This window comes from Protopterus annectens, chromosome 3.part1 (genome assembly GCF_019279795.1).
Source record: "Protopterus annectens isolate FY-2018-M chromosome 3.part1, PAN1.0, whole genome shotgun sequence".
NCBI classification, from domain to species: Eukaryota; Metazoa; Chordata; order Ceratodontiformes; family Protopteridae; genus Protopterus; species Protopterus annectens.
In genome coordinates, this window is record NC_056732.1 from 85,439,477 (window position 1) to 85,462,198 (window position 22,722).

The following is a 22,722-nucleotide window of genomic DNA, read 5'->3' on the forward strand; positions in this document are numbered from 1 at the left end:
TCAAAGTTGAGGTAATGGTCAGTTGTTACCCCTAAAAGTTTAGTGGTTGTGTCAGGTGCTATGACAGTGCCATTACTGGATGTGACTGTGATATCAATAGGGGAGGACTTCTGTGTGTGAGTGAATAGCAATAATTTAGTTTTCTTGGGGTTCAGATGGAGACAGCGATGAAGAAACCAGTTTTCTACTAGGTAAAATACTTTTTCAGTGATGGACTGGAGTTCAGGTTCATCTGCATATTGTGTACAGGTGGCTTGAGGAAGGTTTGCATTCAAATCATTAATGAAGATAGAGAAAAGGAGGGGTCCCAAAATAGAGCCTTGAGGGACATGAAGGGTAATAGGGAGGTGAGTGGATATGTAATTGTCCCAGAGGACAGCCTATTGTCTATTTTCTAGATAGGACTTGAACCATTGGACTGCCTGTGTATCTAATGAAAGTGATTTAAGGATATCTAAAAGAAGCTGATGGTTGACCATATCGAAGGCTTTTGAGAGGTCTATAAAGAGAGCAGAGGACAGCTTGTTATTGTTTCTATTTTTATTAATACAGTCATAAAAGGATAAGAGTGTAGTGGTAGTACTATGGAATGGCCTAAAGCCATGCTGACAGTCAGCAAGTAGATTATTTTGGAGAAGGTGATCAAGTAGTTGCTGGTGGATACATTTTTCAATGATTTTTGCTAATGGAGAGAGTAGGGCTATGGGACGAATGTTTGAGAGTTCGTTTGAGTTACCCCCCTTATGAAGTGGGATAATATGGGAGATTTTCCAAAGAGATGGGATGGATCCTTCAGTTATGGTTCTGTTTATTAGGATAGAAATGGTATAGGCAAGCACTTTTGCTGCAATTTGTAAGTATTCCGCTGGCAGCAGGTCAGCTGAGGGTTTACATGGTTTTAGATTCTGAAGTAGCGTACAGATGAGGGATGTAGGGACAGGTTGTAAATGTAATGTAGGAGGTAACGTAGTTGAAAAGGGTGGCTCAAATGAGCTAACAGCTGGTAGGGTATTTGCTAGAGATTGGACTGTGTCTGTAAAAAAGTTGTTGAAGGCATCAGCAATCTGGTTGGGAGAGTTATGAGAGAAGCCAGAAGGGGTTGGTGTCTTGGAGTGTCCTGGGTGTAGGAGTCTATTTATACCTGACCAGAAACTTTGTGGATTCTGTTGATGGGTTTGTTGGAGTTTGAAGTAAAAGTTTTTTTTGTCAAGAAGTATAGCTTTTTTTGTGGTGTTTCTTAGTTGTCTAAAGTTTTGTTGGGCTTTTAGTTGTTCTCCATTTGGCCCAGATTTTGTTTCTAATAAGCATTTTATGCCTAGTCTCTTTTGTGAGCCAGGAAGCAGTTTTGTTCCTGGTCCTAACAGAGCGAGTGGGGGCATGGTGTTCTAGGATATGCAAGAATTTAGAGTTAAAATATAACACTGCTTCGTCAAGAGGGAGGTGTTTTAGTGGTGCTAGATTAAAAGTTTTAAGTTCTGATTGGAAGCTTAGTGGGTTAAATTTTTTTTGTTCAGCATAGTTATAAAGATGGTTTGGTTAGGAATAAATGTCTTTTGTCTAATTATATAAGTAATTGAGTAGTCACTAATATCATCTGGAAGGATACCTGTATTATATGAGAGGGGATCAGTACTTACTAATATCCAGTCTAAGGTGCTTTGTTTGTTACTGGGTTTATGGATTCTGGTGGGGGTAGTGATAGTTTTTTAAAAGCCATATAAATTTATATGGGTGGTAGGTTTGGCAGAGGCACAACTATTCCAGTCAATATTAAAGTCGCCAAGCACTATGGTTTCTTCTGGGAAAGACATAGCGAGCCAGCTAAGGGTACTTTGAAGGGTTTTAATAATATTGCCTGGAGGAAGGTAGGAGCAAATTATGTATAAGGATTTACTAGCATTAATCTGAAGCTTAGTAATCAGGATTTCAGTATTGCTTGTTGATGGTGGTTGAATATCTACAGGTGTAGCCTGTAACTCAGATTTTCTACAGAATTGCAACCCCACCATCCTTTTTGGTTATACGGTCAGATCTTAAAAAATATTATAACCAGGTGGGATTATTTCATTGTCCAGGGTAGCTGGTTTGAGCCATGTTTCTGTTAGACATAGGATGTCAAATGAGTGGATGTCTAACAGTGCATGTAACTGGCTGATTTTATTGTTTAAGCTACGTATATTAAGATGTGCTATAAGGAGTGAATTGGGGGTACGAGTAGGGGTGTGGAGAGTGGAGGGATGTGTTAGTTGGGGGACTGTGGTGACATTGTTGATGGGGCCTGGGTTGGGATGAATGTCACCATGTATGAGGAGGAGTTCCTGAAAACAATATGTAAGTTTTACGAACTTCCCAAAAATTTTTTGAGATTTTCTGACTTGGGAGATTATTAAAATGGCATAATCTGTGATATCTAGGTAGAAGGTAGGTTGTTGAGGATATAATGCAATTGTGATATTGTGGGGTTGGCTGAGTAAATGCTGTAGTTTGTTTTAAAGCTTTTTGAAAGTTGGCGATACTTAGGTGTTCATAGTAGGTGAGGGAGTAAGTTACAGATAGTGTGGTTAGAAACAAGAGAAAGAGGAGCAGGTTTATATGCCTCATAGTGAAATGTCTGGGTATGGTGATGGGAGAAGGCAAGTAAAGTAAGGGGTGTAGGGTTGATAGAACAGTAGGTTAGAGGGAGGTATTGTTCAGAGTAGAAATGGTAAGAGAGGTAGTAAGTAATTAGCTGCTTTATAGTTTGATGTGTGATGAGAAGGTTTGTGTTATAGGCTTATACAGGAAGGGTGTGGTCTTAGGAGTAGAAGTTTAGGACTATTGGGGGTGGGTGGGATATGGGGGTAGGGTAAGGGAGCAGAGCGAGCCCGCAGGATGAACAGAGCGGGTTAGAGCAAGTAAAGGAGGAGATCACAGAGACAATCAGAAAGCAGCAGAGTATTGAGGATCTCTAGGTAGTTCCAAGTGAGTGGGGAGTACTAGTACAATAGTTTGGTTACAAGGGATAGTGGTGTGGAGAAAGGGGATCTTAGCTAAAAGAGAAGGAAGTACTAGAACAGGGAGATAAAGAAAAAGTAGTCATGAATGTAATACGAGAGAGGGGGATAAGGGATATAACACAAGGAAGGTTAGGTTGCCACCTAGTGGTCAAAGGGTGGCTTACAGTAAGCTGGTAAAGTAGAAAATGCAAGAAAAGGTTATTGATCAGACAGGTAGGTTCTCAAAGCAAAAAAAGGTGACTCAGTTCATAGGTACAGAGGAGAAGAGTATAGTTTTAAGGGGGAGAGTGGGGTATGGCTGCTGGGTACCTGGCACAGGAGTGAGACTTTAATCAGACTATACACATTTGTATTTAATAAAAGCAATACTATCTACAGATTGGTTTGGGAGTCAAACGTACTTTCTTGAATCATTTGGAAGGAGGGAAAAGTTTCTTAGGGGATGCAGAAGAGATGGCAGAATTTATTTGTAGGGGGTCCTTAAAGACCAAGCAGGTATGTTCTCATATATTGCAGGAAGGAAATTGAAAGCAATGTAGGTTAGAAAAAGAAAATAACAAATGAGTGATAAGACAGCAGTGTTTTCAGTATAAAGCAATTACAGTTAAGAAGCAACACAGAAATTACATGGGAAAGAGCCACCTTAAACACATACATTTACTGAAATATCAACACTGTGCTCAGGAATACTACTTTAGCTAAGTCTAATAAAAGAATGTAGGCTCGAGTTGTATGTTAGGTACATAACTGCAATATAAGACTGAGACACAAACACAAAAAGTTTGGCAAAGACAGGCAATGTAAATATCCAAAACAATCAACAAAGCCAGTTAAGTACAGAATAATAGTGAGCAATTCAAATGACTGCTATTTGGGATGTAGGTGTACTTAGGATAACTCCAATATAACATAAAATTATGTTTTAAAGAGGAAGCGACCTCCGGTTATACCCCTAGCACCAGGTTTAGTCTAATTCTACATAGTCCCGTTGCAATTCGCTTTCCATAGAGAGCAGGCTAGATGCTAGTGGCATGGGTACAGCATATATGAATTATAAAGACAATACCAGCGCTATCTAGGGCAGTATCTAGCCAAAGTATCAATTAACAATTCAGTTCTACCAAGATGCATTAAGCGGACACCAAGATTAGTTCACAGGGTTCCACTCTAGGAGATAGGTGTAAGCGCATTAATATGGTGAGGGTGTTTTAATAATAAGCGGGAAAACTAGATGCTCTTCCGCAGGGAGTGAAGAATGCAAAGGTATCAGCTTCTAAATAAACGAGCGCTGCTGGTAGTACAACGCTCACTCATACAAGCAGTACTGCTGATAAAGACCCTTAGACAGCTTAGCCCAACATGTACTAATTCAGAGGGAAAGGGATGGTAACATACTTAAAAATAAATGAGCGCTGCAAGTAACACTGTGTTCACGCATATAATCCGTTTTTCCTGACAGGATAAAAATAACATCGAACTGCTGGTAATTTTTTAGGTTCAACTGAAGCTACATACGAAGGTCCACAGAGGGTAGGGCAGCCAAATTGCGGGTGATGCGGATACACTTTTAGTGTCGCTACAATTCCATGAGCAAATTAACAAAATCAGTCATACCCATACAGCAAAATGCACAGACATTAAAGCTACAGTATGCTGCAATTAATAATGCGTTCACCTACGCAGAAAGATAAGCAGTTGAAAGTGAGGATAATCCTCTTCGGATATCTCTACGCACTCAAGGGCAGGTTAACAATTTGTAATTCCCCAGAAAGTACAGTTGTGTACACTTACCATAAATGTAGATGTTCGAGTGTATTCACTGTTGCAGTCATTACACTTGGGTTATCCTACTGGCAGGCTACCCTCAGTCGGCCTGAATTCCAAAGACTAGGTCTGGCGTCGGTTGCTGTCGCCTCTTCCCTGACGTCAGTGCGCCAAGGGTATAAAAGATGCAGCCGACGCCATTTTCTTCAGTTTTTCTTGCCCCAGATGTCAGGTGCCCCCAAAAGGGTAGGCTAAAAAATATACCAATAAAACATGCATGCACCAAAATATATTATAACTTCATCTACAAGCAAATACACCACACAGGTTGTATAGATTAGAGAAGTGCAGATAAGTTCCAGCAAAGATATGGGGGATAGTGGGTTGGTAACCTGGACTGCAACAGTGAATACACTCGAACATCTACATTTATGGTAAGTGTACACAACTGTACTTGTTCTTCGTGTTTCACTGTTGCAGTCATTACACTTGGGTTGAATCCCAAAGCTATGGCTGGGAGGCTGGAGCTAAATAGCATTAGGAGCGGCTATGAGGCCCTGCAGAACTGCAGTGGCAAAGCCTGCCCTGGATTTAGAGTACAGTGGTAAATGATAGTGCTTTGTAAAGGTGTGCACTGAACGCCAGGTAGCAGCCTCTAAAATGTCTTTGGTTGGTACTCCCCTGAGGAAGGCTGCTGAAGTGGCTGCTGCTCTGGTTGAGTGTAGCCTAATGCCCTTAGGCACTGGCTTGCCATGTTGTGAATAGCAGAAATGAATGCAGTGGCCTATCCACTTTGAAACAGTCTGCTTTGAGATAGCCTTTCCTTGTGATCCTGCAGAATATGCCACTAGTAGTTGCTCTCTATCTTTCTGAAAGCTTTGGTTCTGTTCAAGTAGAAGCATAGCTGTCTGTGTATGTCCAAAGAATGCAGAATTCACTCCCCCTTATTCTGTGGGTTTGGATAAAAAGTAGGCAGATGAATAGTTTGGGCCACACTGGACACTACCTTAGGCATAAATGTCAGGTTTGTCCTCAGAGAAACCCTGTCTGGATAAAAAATGATAAAAGGTTCCACAGCCATGAGTGCCTGTAGCTCTGAGACTCGTCTTGCAGAGGTTATTGCTAGGAGCAGAGCTGTTTTCCAAGATAAAAACTTTATATCAGCTGTAGCGGCTGGCTCAAAAGGAGGCAGGGTGAGTTTTTCCAAGACATAATTGAGGTCCCATGCAGGTATTGGTGATCTCCTTGGAGGCCTTAAGTTTTTGGCTCCTCTGAGGTACTGCCTTAACAAAGGATGAGAAAAGATTGGTGGCTCTGTATTGTAATGAGCCGAAATGGCAGAGGCATGAATTTTAATTGATGAAAAGGATAGGCCTTTGGTCAGCATCTCAGTTAAGTATTGCAAAATCTGAGGAATATTTGGTACAGCTGTGTCAATTCCTTGTGCCTGGTTCCAAGCACAGAATCTCTTCCATTTTCCAGCGTAAGATTTTTCTGGTACTAGGCCTTCTGGCCTCCAAAATGACATCCATTACAGCTTTAGTGAGAGGCGCGTTTTGTATGACTACATTATCCGCCATGCTGGCATATTTAAGGTCTTTAGCTGGCTGTGCAGGATCTGATTGTTTTGTTGAGATAGTAGATGAGGTATTTGAGGCAAGGTCCAAGCCGGGTATTGAGACAATTTCCTTAGGATTGGATACCAGTACTGGTGGGGCCAGTCTGGGGCAATCAGTATCATCTTTGGCTTCTCTTGTCTGACCTTTAGGAGTACCCTGGGGAGGAGAGGCAGTGGAGGGAAGGCATATACTGCTAAGCTTTTTCAGCTGAAAGATAGGGCATCCACTTTCCATGCTTGTCTGTGATAAGTCCTTGTGCAGAATCTTTTTAGTTGGTAGTTGTGAGGGGAGGCAAATAGATCTAAATCCGGGCATTCCCATTTCCTTGTTATCATGCTGAAGACTTGTGGATCCAATTTCCACTCGTGGGGATCCATGAGGTTTCTGCTTAGTTCGTCTGCCAGAGTATTTATCTTTCCTGGTAGGAATTGTGCCTGCAGATGTACTTGGTAAGTCAATGCTGTGTCCCACAAAGTCATGGCTAGTCTGCAAAGGCGGTAAGAATGAGTGCCTCCCTGCTTGTTTATATACCACATGACCGTGGTGTTGTCTGTCTTTATCAGTAGTTGTCCCGGATGAAGTAGGTCCTTGAGGCTGTCAGGGCATTCTGAACAGCTAGCATCTCTTTTTGATTGATATGTAGATGCATTTGGTTTGCGGACCATTGTGCCTTGAATACATCTTCCTGCCATGTGGGCCCCCCAGGCATAATCTAATGCATCTGTTGTTAATGTCTGCCTGGCTGGGGGTAAAGTGAATGGCTGTCCCTTGTTCTGGTGACAAGCCTTTGCCCACCATTGAAACTCCTGTTGCAGGCAGGGAATGAGGGTAATTATTGTTTCCAGGCTGTGGCAATGTTGAGTCCAAACACTTTTTAGGTACCATTGTAGTTTCCTCATATGTAGTCTTGCATATGGAATTAGTAGAATGCAGGATGCCATGAAGCCCAAAGCCTGCATAATTTTTCTTGCAGATAACTGGGCCTTTGTTGTCAACAGGTTGAAATAGGTAGTCAGTTGCCTTTGTTTGTCTGGTGTGAGATAAGCCATCTGGGCAGTTGTATTTAAGCTTGCACCCAGGAATAGTATCTCTTGAGAGGGTACTAGTTTTGATTTCTTTTAGTTGACTGTGTACCCTAGGCCTGTTAAAAATCTCTTTACAAACGCCAGATGCTGTAGTAGAATGTCCTTGTTCCCTGCTTGAATGAGGCAGTCGTCCAAGTAAGGATATATTTGTATTCTTCTTTGTCTGCAGAATGCAACTACTGGTGCCAGGCACTTTGTGAAGACCCTGGGCGCAGTAGATAAGCCAAAGGGCAGTGCAGAGAATTGGTAGTGCATTGAGCCAGCTTTGAATCTAAGGTATCTTCTGCATGTTTGTCTGATTGGGACATGCAGGTATGCCTCTTTTAGGTCTAAAGTCACAAGCCAAGCCTCCTTGCCCAGCATGGGCAGAAGTTGCTGTAGAGTCAACATTTTGAATTTTGATATATCCAGAAATGTGTTTAGAATAGCTAGGTCCAGTACTGGTCTCCAGGTCTTGTCCTTTCTTGGCACCAAGAACAGTCTTTAATACAATCCTTGTCCCTGCTCTTGCTCTGGCACTTGTTGAATGGCCCTCATGTCCATGAGGGATGAGACTTGCTTTTGAGCCTCTGCCCATTGATGTTTTGGCAGGTCTGGCCAACCGTTTGTCCTTGGCAGGGTATGGAAGTGAAACTTTTAGCCTTGTGACACTATGTCTAGGACCCATTTGTCCTGGGTTATTATGTGCCAATTTTGAGAAAAAAGTGCTAGTTTTCCCCCTAAAGGTGCTGCCAGAAGCTAAGTGCTTGGTGCAGGCAGGGGGAAGTCATTGGGACTGTTTCCTGTATGGCTGAGATTTGTCTTCTCCACTTCTGGAGGTAGAAGCACCCCATTGTTTAGACCTGTATGAACCCTGGGGCTGGGATCTGCCTCTTGGGCATCTGTATCTGCCCCTTTGTGGTCTGTCTGACACTGGAAAGGACCAATTCTTTGTAGGCCAGTGTCTGCTAAATCTTGGAGGCTGTACCTGTAAGAAATCCTTAACTGTTTGCATAGATTTAGCTTTGTCCTCCATTTTCTTTAACACCTCTTCTGCTTTAACACCAAACAAGGTATCATGCTGTAATGGGGCATCTAATAATTTTGCTTTGACATGATCAGGCAGATTTTGTTCCTTTAACCAAGCATGCCTCCTGATGACAGAACCCGTAACAGCGGCTCTGAAGGAGGCCTCCAAAGAATCAAAACCACATTGCAAAGTATGCTTTCCAACTTGTTCAGCTGCATGCAATAATTCCTGCATTTCTTTGTTTTCTGCACATTCAGAATTTATCAACATTTTCTGTTTAAGCAGTGACATAATATATTGCTGATATTTGAGCATATGAAACTGACAATTTAAAGCCCTTATAGCCAAGGTAGCAGAAGTGTAAATCTTTTTTCCCAATCTGTCCAATGCCCTAGAATCCCTGTCAGAGGGGGTAGGGTTTTTTGCAGCGGAAGCCTTGACCCCTTTGGGACCCTGAGAGATAGTTTCTGGGTCAGCAGCAGGGTTTTTGAAAAGGAATTTATGAGAGACAGGAACCCTGTAGTACCTGTCCGGCTTAACAGGAGCTGGAGGTAAGGAGTCAGGGGTCAGACTGGACTCTGAAAATACATCATCAACAATGTCTAACACAGGTGGAATAGCTAAGGGCCTGTGTTGTGGTAGTAAAAGGAAGTCTCTGAGCCTTTCCTTAGATTCTGAAAAATCTTAGCTCTCTCACTGGAAATGCTCCCTCATGGTATGCAAGGTTTCCCCAAAAGAGTAATCTTCAGGAGGAGAGGCTGAAGGGATAGATTCTTCAGCATCCAAATCCTCCTAGGGAGGAAGAGAGTATTCCTGATCAGAAGAGGAATCAGATGAAATGGAAACCTGATCTGAAGATTCATATTCTGTCTCTTGCCTAGGCCTTTTATCATGTGGGGGATGGGAACCCCTGATCAAAGTAATTAAGTCTTCGGCCATTTTGAGCATCTGTTTTTTGGGCATGGAGGCCTGTCCATGAGGCTGTTGCACTTGTTTCTTTGTCTTTAAAGGTGCTTTAGTCTTTGCCTTTGAAGCTGAAGTCGTTTTAATGTATAATTGAGTAGGTCTGAAAACACCCTCAGAAGCCGATACCTGCTCAGCGGCTCCATACCCATCTGAGGCTATAGTCTCCGAAGGTCCAATACCTTGAGCTTCCAGTGGCCTAGTCTACTCCACGTGGGAGTCGGTAGCAGCCTGCGGGTCTAAAGTAGCGGGCGTCAGGGGCTGTGAAGGTGCCTCACTGAAAACCGGCGAACTGGCGACTGGCTTAGAAGAAGCCTCGTCATCGGTTTTGGACCTCGGATGCCTGTCCTTTTCTTTGCGTTTCTTGTGAATTCCGGTAGTCTGATGGCTATCCGACGACATCATATAATTAAATCTTCTGCCAAAATAGTGTAATGCAAAATCGTACCGATGCTTAATAGTGCGTTGGTTAAATCTAGCACAAAACCGACAACTAGCAACGTCGTGATCAGGGCCTAGGCAAGGAATACAGTAAGAATGAAAGTCCTTATGAGGTATTTGCTTCCCACAAAAAATACAATTATTAACTTTTTCTGACATCAGTCTGGCGCAAGAAAAAAGTTTCCCCAACGGGGTACTTAGCTTTTAATGAAGACTTCAGATCTGAAATTCGAGCACGAAAATCTCAGGGGTCGGCCGACCGGCACTTGCGAACTGCTTATGCTTCGGGCACTGTGCGGCAAGAAAGACTGAAGAAAATGGCGTTGGCTGCATCTTTTATACCCCTGGCGCACTGACGTCAGGGAAGAGGCGACAGCAACTGACGCCGGACCTAGACTTTGGAATTCAGGCCGACTGAGGGTAGCCTGCCAGCAGGATAACCCAAGTGTAATGACTGCAACAGTGAAACACGAAGAACATCAAGTGCAGAGCCATAAAGCTAGACAGGCCTGCAAATATTTCTGCACACACAGTATAGGATGGATGGCGTAGTTGAATACCACGTGGAGGCACTAACTTCAATTCACCGCCTTCAATGCAGTAACTACAACAGAATGAAAAAAAATGCCTATACGCCCAGCTTAAAGTGTATCAAGCATAGGTTAGTCATCTGCAATTAGTATTTTAACAAACAAGTGAAGATAACATTGTAACCAGTAATTGAAAAACAAAACAGACTTACAGTGAAATGACCCACTGGGGTCAGGAACACACAGCAGCCAGGGAAAGATTGCGCCACACAAGGCTACCCAACTATAAGCTTTTGGGAAGGAAGTGAAGTGATAAGGGGAGGGGAGGGGAGAGGGCAGGTAAGGGCAATTAGTGAAGGGAGGGCAATAAACCAAGAAAGGTGAGCTAGTATGGGTAGTTGTTCAGTAGAATGTCATAAGATACGACAGTAGAAGGAAGGAGAGGAGGGGTACAGGCAGAATATTAATTAGATAAAAGCTCTAAGGAAGAAAGAGATATGTGTGCTGGAAGCTAAGAAAAAAAGGGGGTAGCAGACTGAAGAGCAAGTAAAGGAGGAGATCACAGAGACAATCAGAAAACAGCAGAGTATTGAGGATCTCAAGGTAGTTCCAAGTGAGTGGGGAGTACTAGTACAATAAACGAAAACAACAAATATCGAACTCTGCTAGGAAATCCAAGGCACGTCAATTAAATTTAGAAATTAGTCTAGAATCATTGGAAAAGAATGATTCAGCAGGTATTAATGTATATAATATGCCTAAAAAGAAGAGTATATACAATCCACCATTGCACCCATTGGTTGAAACTTATGAGAGACTTGTTATGGAGGATATTTATAATTTATTTAAACAGCATAACAATATGGTTGGGTGGAATTTAACCAAGGGTGAATATGATTTACTAAATTATTTGAGAAGTGATAAAAATATATGCATCATGGTCCCTGACAAAGGGGGTGGTATTGTTATATTTTGTAGCATGGATTATTCAAATGAGATGTTGAATTTATTATTTGATGATAGTACCTATACAGGAACATCAAAGAATCAGATTAACATATCATATTCTAGGATTGATAGTTATTTAGAAGAATATGTTTTGGATGGTAGGATTAATAGGGAAATATATGATTTCTTGTATAGAAAAAAATCCGGTAGTCCCTGTTTTCTTTGGCGTCCCAAAGCTGCACAAAAGTATTGATACACCACCTTTTAGACCTATCGTAGCAGCTATGGGGTCTAAAATTCATCCATTAACAGTATTCATTGATTCTCATGTACAACATATAGTTAATAAAGTACCACATCTTTTGAAGGATTCATGGGAGTTTTTGAAAAGTATTAAACCGGAACTATATGATGAAAATATTATATTATTAAGTGGACATCAAGGATCTTTTTACAAGTATTCCCAAAGTGGAGGGTATGGTATTATTTGAGGAGGTACTTTTTCAATTTTCTGAGTTGGAGAATGATATGGTAAAATTGATATGTGAACTCATGGGTATAGTTTTGGACAATAATTTTTTATGGTTTGAGGGGGAATTCTACCAGCAGATAAAAGGTGTCCCGATGGGAGCAACATGTTCACCGGTGTATTCCAATTTGGTTTTATTGGGTTGGGAAATTGTACATGTCATGGGTAGTACTTTTTGGCCAAATATTAAATTGTATCTCAGATATTTGGACAATATTTTTATTTTATGGGGGGGCCCGGAAAAGGAGATTCCTAAATTTATGGATTATTTAAATTCTAGTACAGATTTTTTTGAGTTTCACTTTTCAGTATGATAGGCAGGCTATTAGTTTTTTGGATACATATATATCCAAAGAAAAAGGAAAATTTAAATCGCAAATATATAGAAAAAAGACTTTTTGCAATGCCTATCTACATTTTGAAAGTGATCATCCATTAAGACAGAAGATCAGTATTGTTAGAGGACAAGCTATTAGAATAGCACGGATGACATCAAATAAGGAGGATTTACATAGTGAATTTCAGTTTCTTTCTGATATGTTTATTGAAAGAGGCTACCCCGTAGATTTATTAGATAGTATTTTTCAAGCAATATATTCTGAATGGGGGAATAAATATAAACCCCTTCTAGGTACCCTTCAAGAAACAACAAGTAATAGTACAAACGAAGGTGAACAGGATACCTTCCAGAATTTTAGGAAAGCATGTGTGTTACAATATAATGCTAGAACAGCTATGATCCAACAGGCTTTTGAAAGAAATTGGAGTATATTTAGAACAAATGATGATATTTTTCAAAGAGTGGGTAACAAACCCAGATTTATTAATAAGGTGGGATATAATGTTAAACAGTTGTTAGAACACAAGTTAAATAAAGATGTTCCAGTTACACAAGGGACGAAACGGTGTGGTACGTGCCCCTATTGCCCTTATATTAATAAGGAATCAAGTTTGGTTTTAAAAGTAGGATTTATTTTAAGAAGGGTAATTGTAATACTAGGGGGGTGGTGTATTTAGCCATATGCCACACCAGTGGACATTTTTATGTAGGTAAGACGGAGCGTATGTTAAAGAATAGAATATATGAACATCTTAATGATATAAAAAATAAAAAGTCTACAAACGCTCTTTATAAACATGCAATCATTTGTGAAAATTTTGAAAAATTTGTCTTTGGTATCCTGGATGTAGTACAAATAAATCCCAGGGGGGGTGATTGGAAAAACACCCTTAAAAAGAAAGAAAGCCAGTGGCAATTTAGATTGGCTTCCATGTTTTCACCAGGTTTAAATGATCATGTTTCCCTGTTATGTTAACGGAAAGGGCTAACAACATATGAATTCAACATTATTTTTATATATAAAATTCTTAAATGAGTATTTATATATAAAAAAAGTTTATTCAAGTGTTTTGTATATTTGTGTGTACAATATTATTATTAATATTTAAGGGATATTTATGTCACATATATATATTTTTTGAATGGGTTTTGATGAAGTGATATTAAGATAGAAGTTTGCTATACAATTTATTTATTTATTTATATTAGATTAGGACCCGATGGCCTTATCAGTTTTAAAAAGTTTAATATGTTTAAAATGTGCAATTAAATGTATGAAATTTCATAGTATTAAAATAATGTACATTTTGTTCTTATATATGTATTTGTTTATATAATATATCCATTTATCAGTGTATTTTAATGAAATTTTTTTTGCTTGGGCATATACAGCTTTAAATTCATGATTGACTGTGTGATGTCACAACTTAAATTAGTATTTAAATGTTCATTAATGAGATTTGTTTGTTTCTGATGAAGTCTCATACTAGAGATGAAAGCGCTAAAAATGGTCAATAAAAAAGTTTTTTAATGGTTTATATGGTTGACGTGCCTTGGATTTCCTAGCAGTACTAGTACAATAGTTTGGTTAGAAGGAATAGTGGTGTGGAGAAAGAGGATCTTAGCTAATAGAGAAGGAAGTACTAGAACTGTGAGATAAAGAAAAAGTAGTCAGGAATGTAATACGTGAGTGGGGGGATAAGGGATATAACACAAGGAAGGTTAGGTTGTCACCTAGTGGTTAAAGGGTGGCTTACAGTAAGCTGGTAAAGTAGAAAATGCAAGAAAAGGTTATTGATCAGGCGGGTAAGTTCTCAAAGCAAAAAAAGGTGACTCAGTTCATAGGTACAGAGGAGAAGAGTATAGTTTTAAGGGGGAGAGTGGGGTATGGCTGCTGGGTACCTGGCACAGGAGTGAGACTTTAATCAGACTATACACATTTGTATTTAATAAAAACAATACAATATACAGATTGGTCTGGGGGTCAAACATACTTTCTTGAATCCTTTGGAAGGAGGGAAATGTTTCTTAGGGATGCAGAAGAGATGGCAGGATTGATTTGTAGGGGGTCCTTAAAGACCAGGCAGGTATGTTCTCAAGTCTTAATGCAGGAAGGAGGTTGAAAGAGTGAAATGTCCCACTGGGGTCAGGGACACACAGCAGCCAGGGAAGGAAGCGGGATACTAATAAATAAATATATAAATATATATATATATACATAAAATAATGGCAGCAATGAAGAAGGCATGAGATACCATTATGTTGTTACTATGAAATGTGAAGTTGTAGTACTGTAAATGTCAAGTATAACTATGGCAGTCTCAACTGTTCAAGTGGGTTCTCAGCTTACCGCTGTGACCAAGTCCTCAGGTTCTAATCCCAAATCAGAACTAGCAATACAGGTACAATAAAACATAAAAGTAATATCTGAACAGTGACCAAAATGAGAAGGAGAAGACTCTCTTGATTATATCTTCCAAAGACATGCCTTTCCCCCCGGGCCACCGCTGAAAATAGGCTCTGTCCTAGTTGGACTTTCCCAGTGAACAACTGTTAAATAAATAAATAAAATCTTCTAAAATGTTACGCAGTAACAGTGAGGAAACAGTCCAGCTTTTCAGGTACAAGAAAACAAATAAGTATCATTACCTCTGGCTCATAAACGTGTATAGATTAAAGTGCTAATATAAATGTCATGGTAATAAGGGCAGATGAACACAAATGTTTATATTGTATATAGTTTTTTCTTTTCCTTTCCTTTCTTTAAATACATTTAATTGTCATCATCCATGTTAATTTGTTAAATTAATATTATGTTAATTCACTTAATCATGTGACTTTATATACTGTATTTGTAAATGAAAACAAACTTAGTAAAAACAAGAAAACACATAAGTACAGTACTTTCAAGTGAGGTATATAAGGCATTATGTTATTAGAGACATCATAAGTAAGACAGTGTCTTATAACCTACTACAGCATAGATGTATAAAAATTACTTTGCAAAGACAAAAAAATATACTTTTGAAAACAAATATTACTAACAAATTATATCGGAAGAGCTAGCAGCATCTGTATAGTTTTTATCAGTACAGAAAATGCCTTACTCCCTTGGAAGGACTAAGAGCTTTAGTAAACCACTTACTAAGACCACATTCCACTTACCAAGACCACATTCCCCAACAGCCACTACTTTCTGCTTATTGTCTTTAGCCAAGTTTTTTAACTTATTCAAGTATTCATCAGGACCATTCTCTTCAAATTCTCCACAACGAGTAGGGTGACAGCCAACAGTGCAATAGAAGGCATCTAGGACAATAGAATATTTTCAAAATTAGAACAAATTGTCCTTTGTTCTGGAAGTACTCTCTAAAAGTGACATTCGGCACATCATGAATTTCTAAGTTGCACGCTACCACGAAATACATGAAGGAGACTGTCTAAGAAATTTACACAAAGGCCATCTGCAGGACACCAGTCATGAACACTAAACACTTAAATGGGGAAATCCATTTACCATTTAATGCTTAATTAAAGTTTATGGTACAACTGCTGACATTTCCTTTTGCAACAAACATCACATATGACTTATGTGACATGTACAGCTTTGAATTATTTTATTTTTCAGGAGTCGAACAACCTAGCAAAAGAAACAGCAGATAACATACTTATGACCTGTGAGAAATGTCCTCTGATTTAACTATCATTTCATCTTCTGAAATCTCCAGCTCAGCTCAGTCCTGAATTTTTTTCTAACTCCAGTGCTCAGAGGTATGCTAGGAAGGCATTCTCATCCTCTGTGGTCACCAATGTGATGTCAGAGGCAGTATATGTATGTGAGGGGGCTGTGGAGAGGGGAGAGGAGCTTACCTCTCCCCTCTGCAAAAAAAAAAAAGTTTCAAGCTATGCCTTTTTTAATTTTTCTGTATTTTCTTTTGTGTTTCAGGGGTTGATTTTATTCGATTTGTTTGTTTTATGTTACATCAGTGGAGTCGTGTAACAATATAGTGTGGCACAGGCAGGTTTTTTCTAAGATCCTTCTGCCAAGGGCATGTCGAACTGCCATAATGGAAGCACCCAAGCCAAGACTGGAAAGAAGGCCCCTGAAACCCCAGGAGGTAACAACAATCCTCATTCAGCCTCACAACCGGAGCTAACGCCCATTAAACTATATTCCTGAGAACGATAAGCAACATGAACAATAAGACAAGAACCTTTCAAGAAGAGACAGGACTGATAAAACCTCTTTCTTAAGACTTGCTAAATCAGTGGGAAGATAAGCAGAGTCAGTGCTTGCCAGAGGTGGGTAAAGTTTGCCTCTAACAAGCCTCTCTCCCAAGCTGGCTGCCAGCACCACCTCTCCCCCATGGAAGGGAACAGAAAGACAGCCTTGAGAAGATGACTGCAGGATCTCATCACTAGAAGACCTGCATTGACTACTTTCCTCTTTCCATTCAGAAAAGCAAAGCTCATATCAGAAAGAAGAAGCCTTACAGCCATGGGGGGATGGTAGACAAACTGCTTACTCTCTCTTCCCCTGCTACCTCCGTATGGCTAAGTACAGAATCCTCTGCTGAGTTGGGAAATTGGAGTTTATAAGCAATTAATAAAAATGAAGGGCTCCTTTCCAAAAAAAAAAACCAAAACCCTGATTACCGATGCAAACAGAACATTGACCCCTTCACCGCCAAATTGGGGAAATTAGAGCTGTGGAAAGAAGTGACTCTCAGTTCAGCAAACCTCACCAAACCTTGAAAACAGTCTCATACTCAAAACATGGACTTTAAAAGGGGCAGGCATATGTCATATAGAATTATGAAACCTGAACTGCTCCTACACCCAGATCGCATACCCAGGATAAGGCATAAAATAGAATGTCCTTTTGGCAGAGAGCCTGAAGCTGTCCACAGCCAGAGGAAGTCCCACTTAAGGGCAGTCCCAAAGATCTCAGTGGGGGTCACAGTGAAAATCTTGCCCCAGAAAACCTACACTGGGCAACTATGTTCCAGCATCATGAAAACACAACAGAGAGGGGTTCACTCTAATCAAGTTACTATCATAAGTAAATATACAGATAACTGTGGGATGAGACCCTATACAGCCACCCCACAATTACGGCAATCCCTCTAGTGTCCAAGAGAGAGAGAGAGAATGAAATGCCCCTTTCTCTTGGAGGAAGTAGATAAAGAAAACATCTTCTTAGGAGGAGGCAGGGGCGGTTAGAGGCCTAGACCCATCTGACCAAATCAGAAATTTTATGCTAAACAAAGAGAGGAGCTGCACTCTTTCTCCCAGGAAAGATGCAGCCTTGACAGTCAGTGCACAATGGTGTCTGTCCATGGTCTCCAGCTCCACTGTGGAGTTACACCTAACAGCAACATAATGGCAAGAAAAAGGAGGAAAACTTGAGGAGGAACCCTCCACAGGTAGTAATCTATGGATGTTTCTCCCAGACACAGACACGGATCCTGGTTACCAGGGAAACTGGAGAGAGGCCATTAAGAGAGATCTGTCGGACCTAGTACAATCATAAGTGGGGCAATCTTGATCCTGCAACTAGGATACCTATGAAGTCTCCTCTTTCTTCTAGAAGATTCAGAAATCATCAGCAGAGAAGACCTCCCAACACAGACAGGACCTACCTAGTACCAAGAAAAAGAACATTAAACAATGGCTGAAACTCCTGCCCACACAGTCCACTTGTTTCAAGTGGAAACTCCAACAAAAATTTGTCCAGGTCACCCTCCAGGCTAGAAAAAAATAATAAAGCAAAGCTAGCAAAAGCAGGCAAACACCTACACATTTTGCCAACATGTTAGTTCTCTAGAATGAAGGCAAGTTCTTCTTTGACCCCAGACAGACTCTGTGAAAGCCTCCACCATAATGGCTTGGAACCTGGACAGAGGAGATGCAATGCTGAGGACTCTTAAGTCTTGACATAGTAGAAATGCACATTTTTGTCACCCTGTCTACCACCTGAGCAGAAGTGGGGCACAGGTTCCAAGAAGGATGAGAACCAATCGGTACTTCCTAGCAGTGGTGGGACACAGTCTTACTACAATCTGACAGAGGAAGTTACGAGGCATCATTCCTCCAGGGGTGTGGACAGCAGAGGTAAAGTGCTTATAAACATGCATGTGATCATCAGTGTAGGTTGGCTACATGGGAGGAATGACCAAAAACTCTCACTGATTTCTCATCACAGGCTTGACCTAGGCTTACATACAACCAAACAATGAAGATCTATGTACCCTCCTTAAAGGAGGTTCCGTCCCATGAAAAGAAACAGAAGCTCAGAGACTACAAAGCTTCATCTGCCTCAGAAATGAAGATCTTACATTTGTAACACCACCAAGGCAGCCTCCCCACTCTCTGGTTTAGATCACACCAGGATATAAGTGCACTAGCTTGTACATAGTGCATGCAAGGAATTAGGCTGTGAACAAGTAAAGACCCAAAATAAGGATCCCACCATGAGTCAAAGAAACACCCGATTCATTGCACCTTGCATACAGACTGTTATGCAAGCTCCCATTGAGACTTCTCTATTAGGGCTGACCAGGCCAAATGGTGTGAGGGAAATGACGTACAGGAACAAATCTTGGTGAAAAGTATCTCTGATACATGATTGTATGACTCCACAGGCTATTCCAGACGATCCAGCTGGGTAGGCAATGAAACATGCTAATCATGCAGGGGGAAAGGTGGTATACACACACACACACACACACACACACACACACACACACACACACACACACACACAACGGTGAAAGTGGAGATGCAAGTCTCTCAGACCTACATTCCATCTAAATGTGGAGTACCTGAATAAAAAGAACACTGTCCATTACTAATGGGTGATGGAATGGTCTCTATAATGCCAGATGTGAAGTTTTTTCAATACTAGATACAAAACTAAACTTGTGTAAGCCATTACCAAAACAACAGATGTTCAAATATGGGGATTACTACTGCAAGTATGCCAAATTATCTATGGAAATTAAATGTAATCAGTTACCCACTATTCGGGTATGACTTCTAGGGCTTTTGTGGCAGTCCCCAGCTCATTCATGGTACTGTTCTAACACAGCTAAATGGGGAGCAGTTCAAACCATTTATCTTTATTTACTTACTTATTTTCTGGCCAAAAGCAACTGATGTGCCTTGGCTAGAAGCAACTACTGCCAGAGGACCTCAGTCTCTAATGCTCTTAACAGCCTACATCTGACCCAATACTAATTTTACCACAGGACCCCAGAAGGCTAAAATGGCTCAAAGAAGGGGCCCTAGCCATGTATGCCTAGTACTGACCAGTGATCTTTCCTTTTATAAGCCACGTTTCAGAAATAATCCAGACTACAAGCCGGTGCCAATTCAACTTATTATTCAACCAAAATAAGTGCTTTCTTCTTACGGTAGACTTTGTAGAATATGAATGGCCAAAGCATGTGTTTAAGGAAATTGAGTATGTGACAATCTGCATGCATTAAGATGGACTTTGTACTGTAAACTCTAAGTAAACTCTGAATAGTGGAAAAGTACTGAAAAACAAGAGCCTGCTTGAAAGCAGGAAGTGTGCCTTATATGGAAGTGCATCCGATTTTCTTTTTCTGCCCAGAGATGTAGTAATGTAAACTGCTTTAAGCCTATGGGTAAACCACTGATTGGTTAAATGTCTTTTGTACTAACCTAATTGGTCCAGTTTATATTTCTGTACTGTCAGCAGTATTACCAGTACAGAAGCTTATGCATTCCTTTGATCTGGGAGTCTCCCTGGTACTTTCCATGAGGCTCCCACACGTGTGTAATAAATACCACTGAAAGAGAGGAAGATTTGTCTTGTCTTCATTTAAGGTAAAAAGCTAACACAACAATTGGTGCCATGACTCTGATCTGAATTGACAACAGCTGCAGCAGTCAGGGACTGAACAAAATACTGTTAGTGAAAGGGCCCATGACAGAATTTTCTGTTTTTGCAGTGTTTCTTTCATTTCCTGTACTCGCTTTCTTTAAAATTTGGTATTGATAACTTTGCAGAAATATAATAATTCCTCTCATTCAGTTGTTTTGAGGTAAGTGGCATGTATTTCTTTCCTGCTATTGATTGTGCACAGTATGAGTGTGGGTTAAAACGAAAAGCTGGCGACATAAAAGAGTGAACGGAGATATGAGAATGGGGAAAATGACGTTTACAAAAACGTCACAGCTAATTCTGTAAAATACAGTATAGCTTATTGTGTGAAAATGGGAGTGACTGTGGGAACCATAAAGGAGCCAGAAAGAGGTACACCAGCTGGTTATATGTATTTCCGTGTGTCCCGGGACAGTTGTATGTTTTTAAGTCAGTTCATCGCCTTCACTAAGGGTGATGGTAACTTGCCTTCCCAGAAAATGGCAGTTTTAATAAAAATATTTTGCTTAATCTCCAGGGGAAAGTTAAAGAAAAAAGGGAAAAAAATACCAGGGTTGTGCTGGGCAGCATTTAATGATTGGATGACAGAGGTGAAAGAAAGAGAAAAAGATTTGGTTATTAGTAGTTTAAAGGATAATCAGCAAAAACTAAAAGAGCAATTGAGGAAATTACAACACACTGCCAGTAATTTAGATGTAGTAAATGGTAAATGTTTGAAGGACCCACCCTTTAAGGGGCTCTATGCTGTAAAGGAATTAGCTAAACTACAAATAACTTAATCCTCAGAGGATGATAATGTCTGGCTTCCCTCACCACCACCAACTGCACCACCGCAATACCAGCCCCCCCCCTTGCTCAACAAAGAGTTGAAATACAGCTGCCAGACTCCACCACTAGGGAGGGAGGGCAAGCTGCGGACAGTCGGTCTAGTGAATCTGATCCAAAAACAAGTGATAAAAAAAGAGGGACCACAAACTCACAGTAAGTCTCATAAGGAAGCAAAAGCTGTAATGTATTTTAAATCTAAACCCTATCATAAGGGAAAAGGGAGGTGACATTTACACCGACGAAGGCATTTTGGCCAGTTCTCCACTATAATTGACAGTGGGGATGGATATTTTGGGCCAGATAAATTTAATTCAGAGTCGGAGTCGTCAGATGACGACAGATTGTTACCATTGAGGGAGGTACCTAACCCAGCCCATGCTAGAAGTGCACAGGAACCAGCGACTGTAGTAGTACCTAGGGCGTGGTTGGCGGTTGATTTTCAAGCCATTACCAAATTACTACCATCTACCCGTACTAATCCAGCTCAGTTCCAGCGTGTGCTGGCGGGACAGATTTGTCTACAAAATCCTACAATAGAAGAAGTCAGGGCAGTTCTTCGGTATGCCGTGCCGGCTGATCTGATGAAATGAATTTGGGACCATGCTAATGTCCCTACTCCAATTCCAAAACATGATGCACAGAGAGATAATGGGTTTGAAGCGGTCAGACAGTGTATAGTAAATGCTATTACAGTAATAGTCCCACCCACACCCAATTGGTCCAAAATCAAGTCAGTTCTTCAAAAAGAAGACGAACCTGTGGACGAGTATTTAACTTGTCTCACTGAAGCCTTTGAGGTTTATTCTGGTTACCCAGAGCCCATGAAAGGGCCAGCACAGAGTGGATTGTCAGTGGCCTTCATAGATGGTTTACGCCCGCAAGTACGGGATAAGCTAAAGGAAGTATGTTTAAACTGGCCTAGTCTTGGATTGCATGAATTGGTCACACAAATGCAATACCTCAACGACCACTTAGCAAAAGAGAAAAAGGACTTGCAGGAAAAATTGGTTAAGGCGCAAATTCAGATGTGTACTGCCTTCGGGCAGCATGGACAGGGAGAACAAGGACGGAGAAGAGAGAGAGGTGGATGCCAAGGGGTGGGAAATCAAAATAGACAAAAATGGCATGAAACACGATCAGCCCCACCCCAAAGCTATAATAATCAGACAGAGTGTTTTAATTGTGGCCAAGTAGGCCATAGGAGAAATGAATGTCCGTATCTGGCTGAACAACTTGCCCCACACACTGATATGTCACCTCAGAGGAATTCTAATTGGACCCCATCCAATCGGCAGACATCACAATGAAAGTTCCCTGAACAAAGACAACAGTAGTTGTGCCCTTTTATTCCTGTAGATCAAGATGGACCGCATGTTATGTTACTTGTCAAAAATAAACCATATCCATTTTTGATTGACACTGGAGCAACTAAATCTATGTTAGCTGGTGAAGCAGCAATAAATGTCCCCCTCTCCAATAACACAACTAGAGGGGTAGGTGTCTCTGGTATCCTTATTGAATATTCTGAAACCGTCCCAGTAACTTTGTACCTTTACAGGACAATCATGCATTTTTAGTAGGACCCGCAGCACCCTTAAATTTATTGGGGAGTGATTTGCTCTGTAAGATGGGAGCAACCATTTTCTGCACAGCTGATGGAGTATATTTACAAGTACCTTCAGATAAACAAAATTGTATTTTGGCTACTTTAGACTAAACTGTCACTCTGCAAACAATATGTATGCAGTCTGACCTCGA

The 22,722-nt window shown here is 40.7% G+C and overlaps 1 protein-coding gene across 1 annotated transcript in view; it reads right to left on the bottom strand.

Moving 5' to 3' along the window:
* The window catches only part of LOC122797637 (putative deoxyribonuclease TATDN1), a 280,907-nt gene that overhangs the window by 60,146 nt on the left and 198,039 nt on the right, over window positions 1-22,722 (bottom strand). The window contains exon 5 of the mRNA XM_044066182.1: window positions 15,390-15,533. Within this exon, the coding sequence (XP_043922117.1) occupies window positions 15,390-15,533 (144 nt within the window). The remainder of the gene's footprint in view (window positions 1-15,389; window positions 15,534-22,722) is intronic.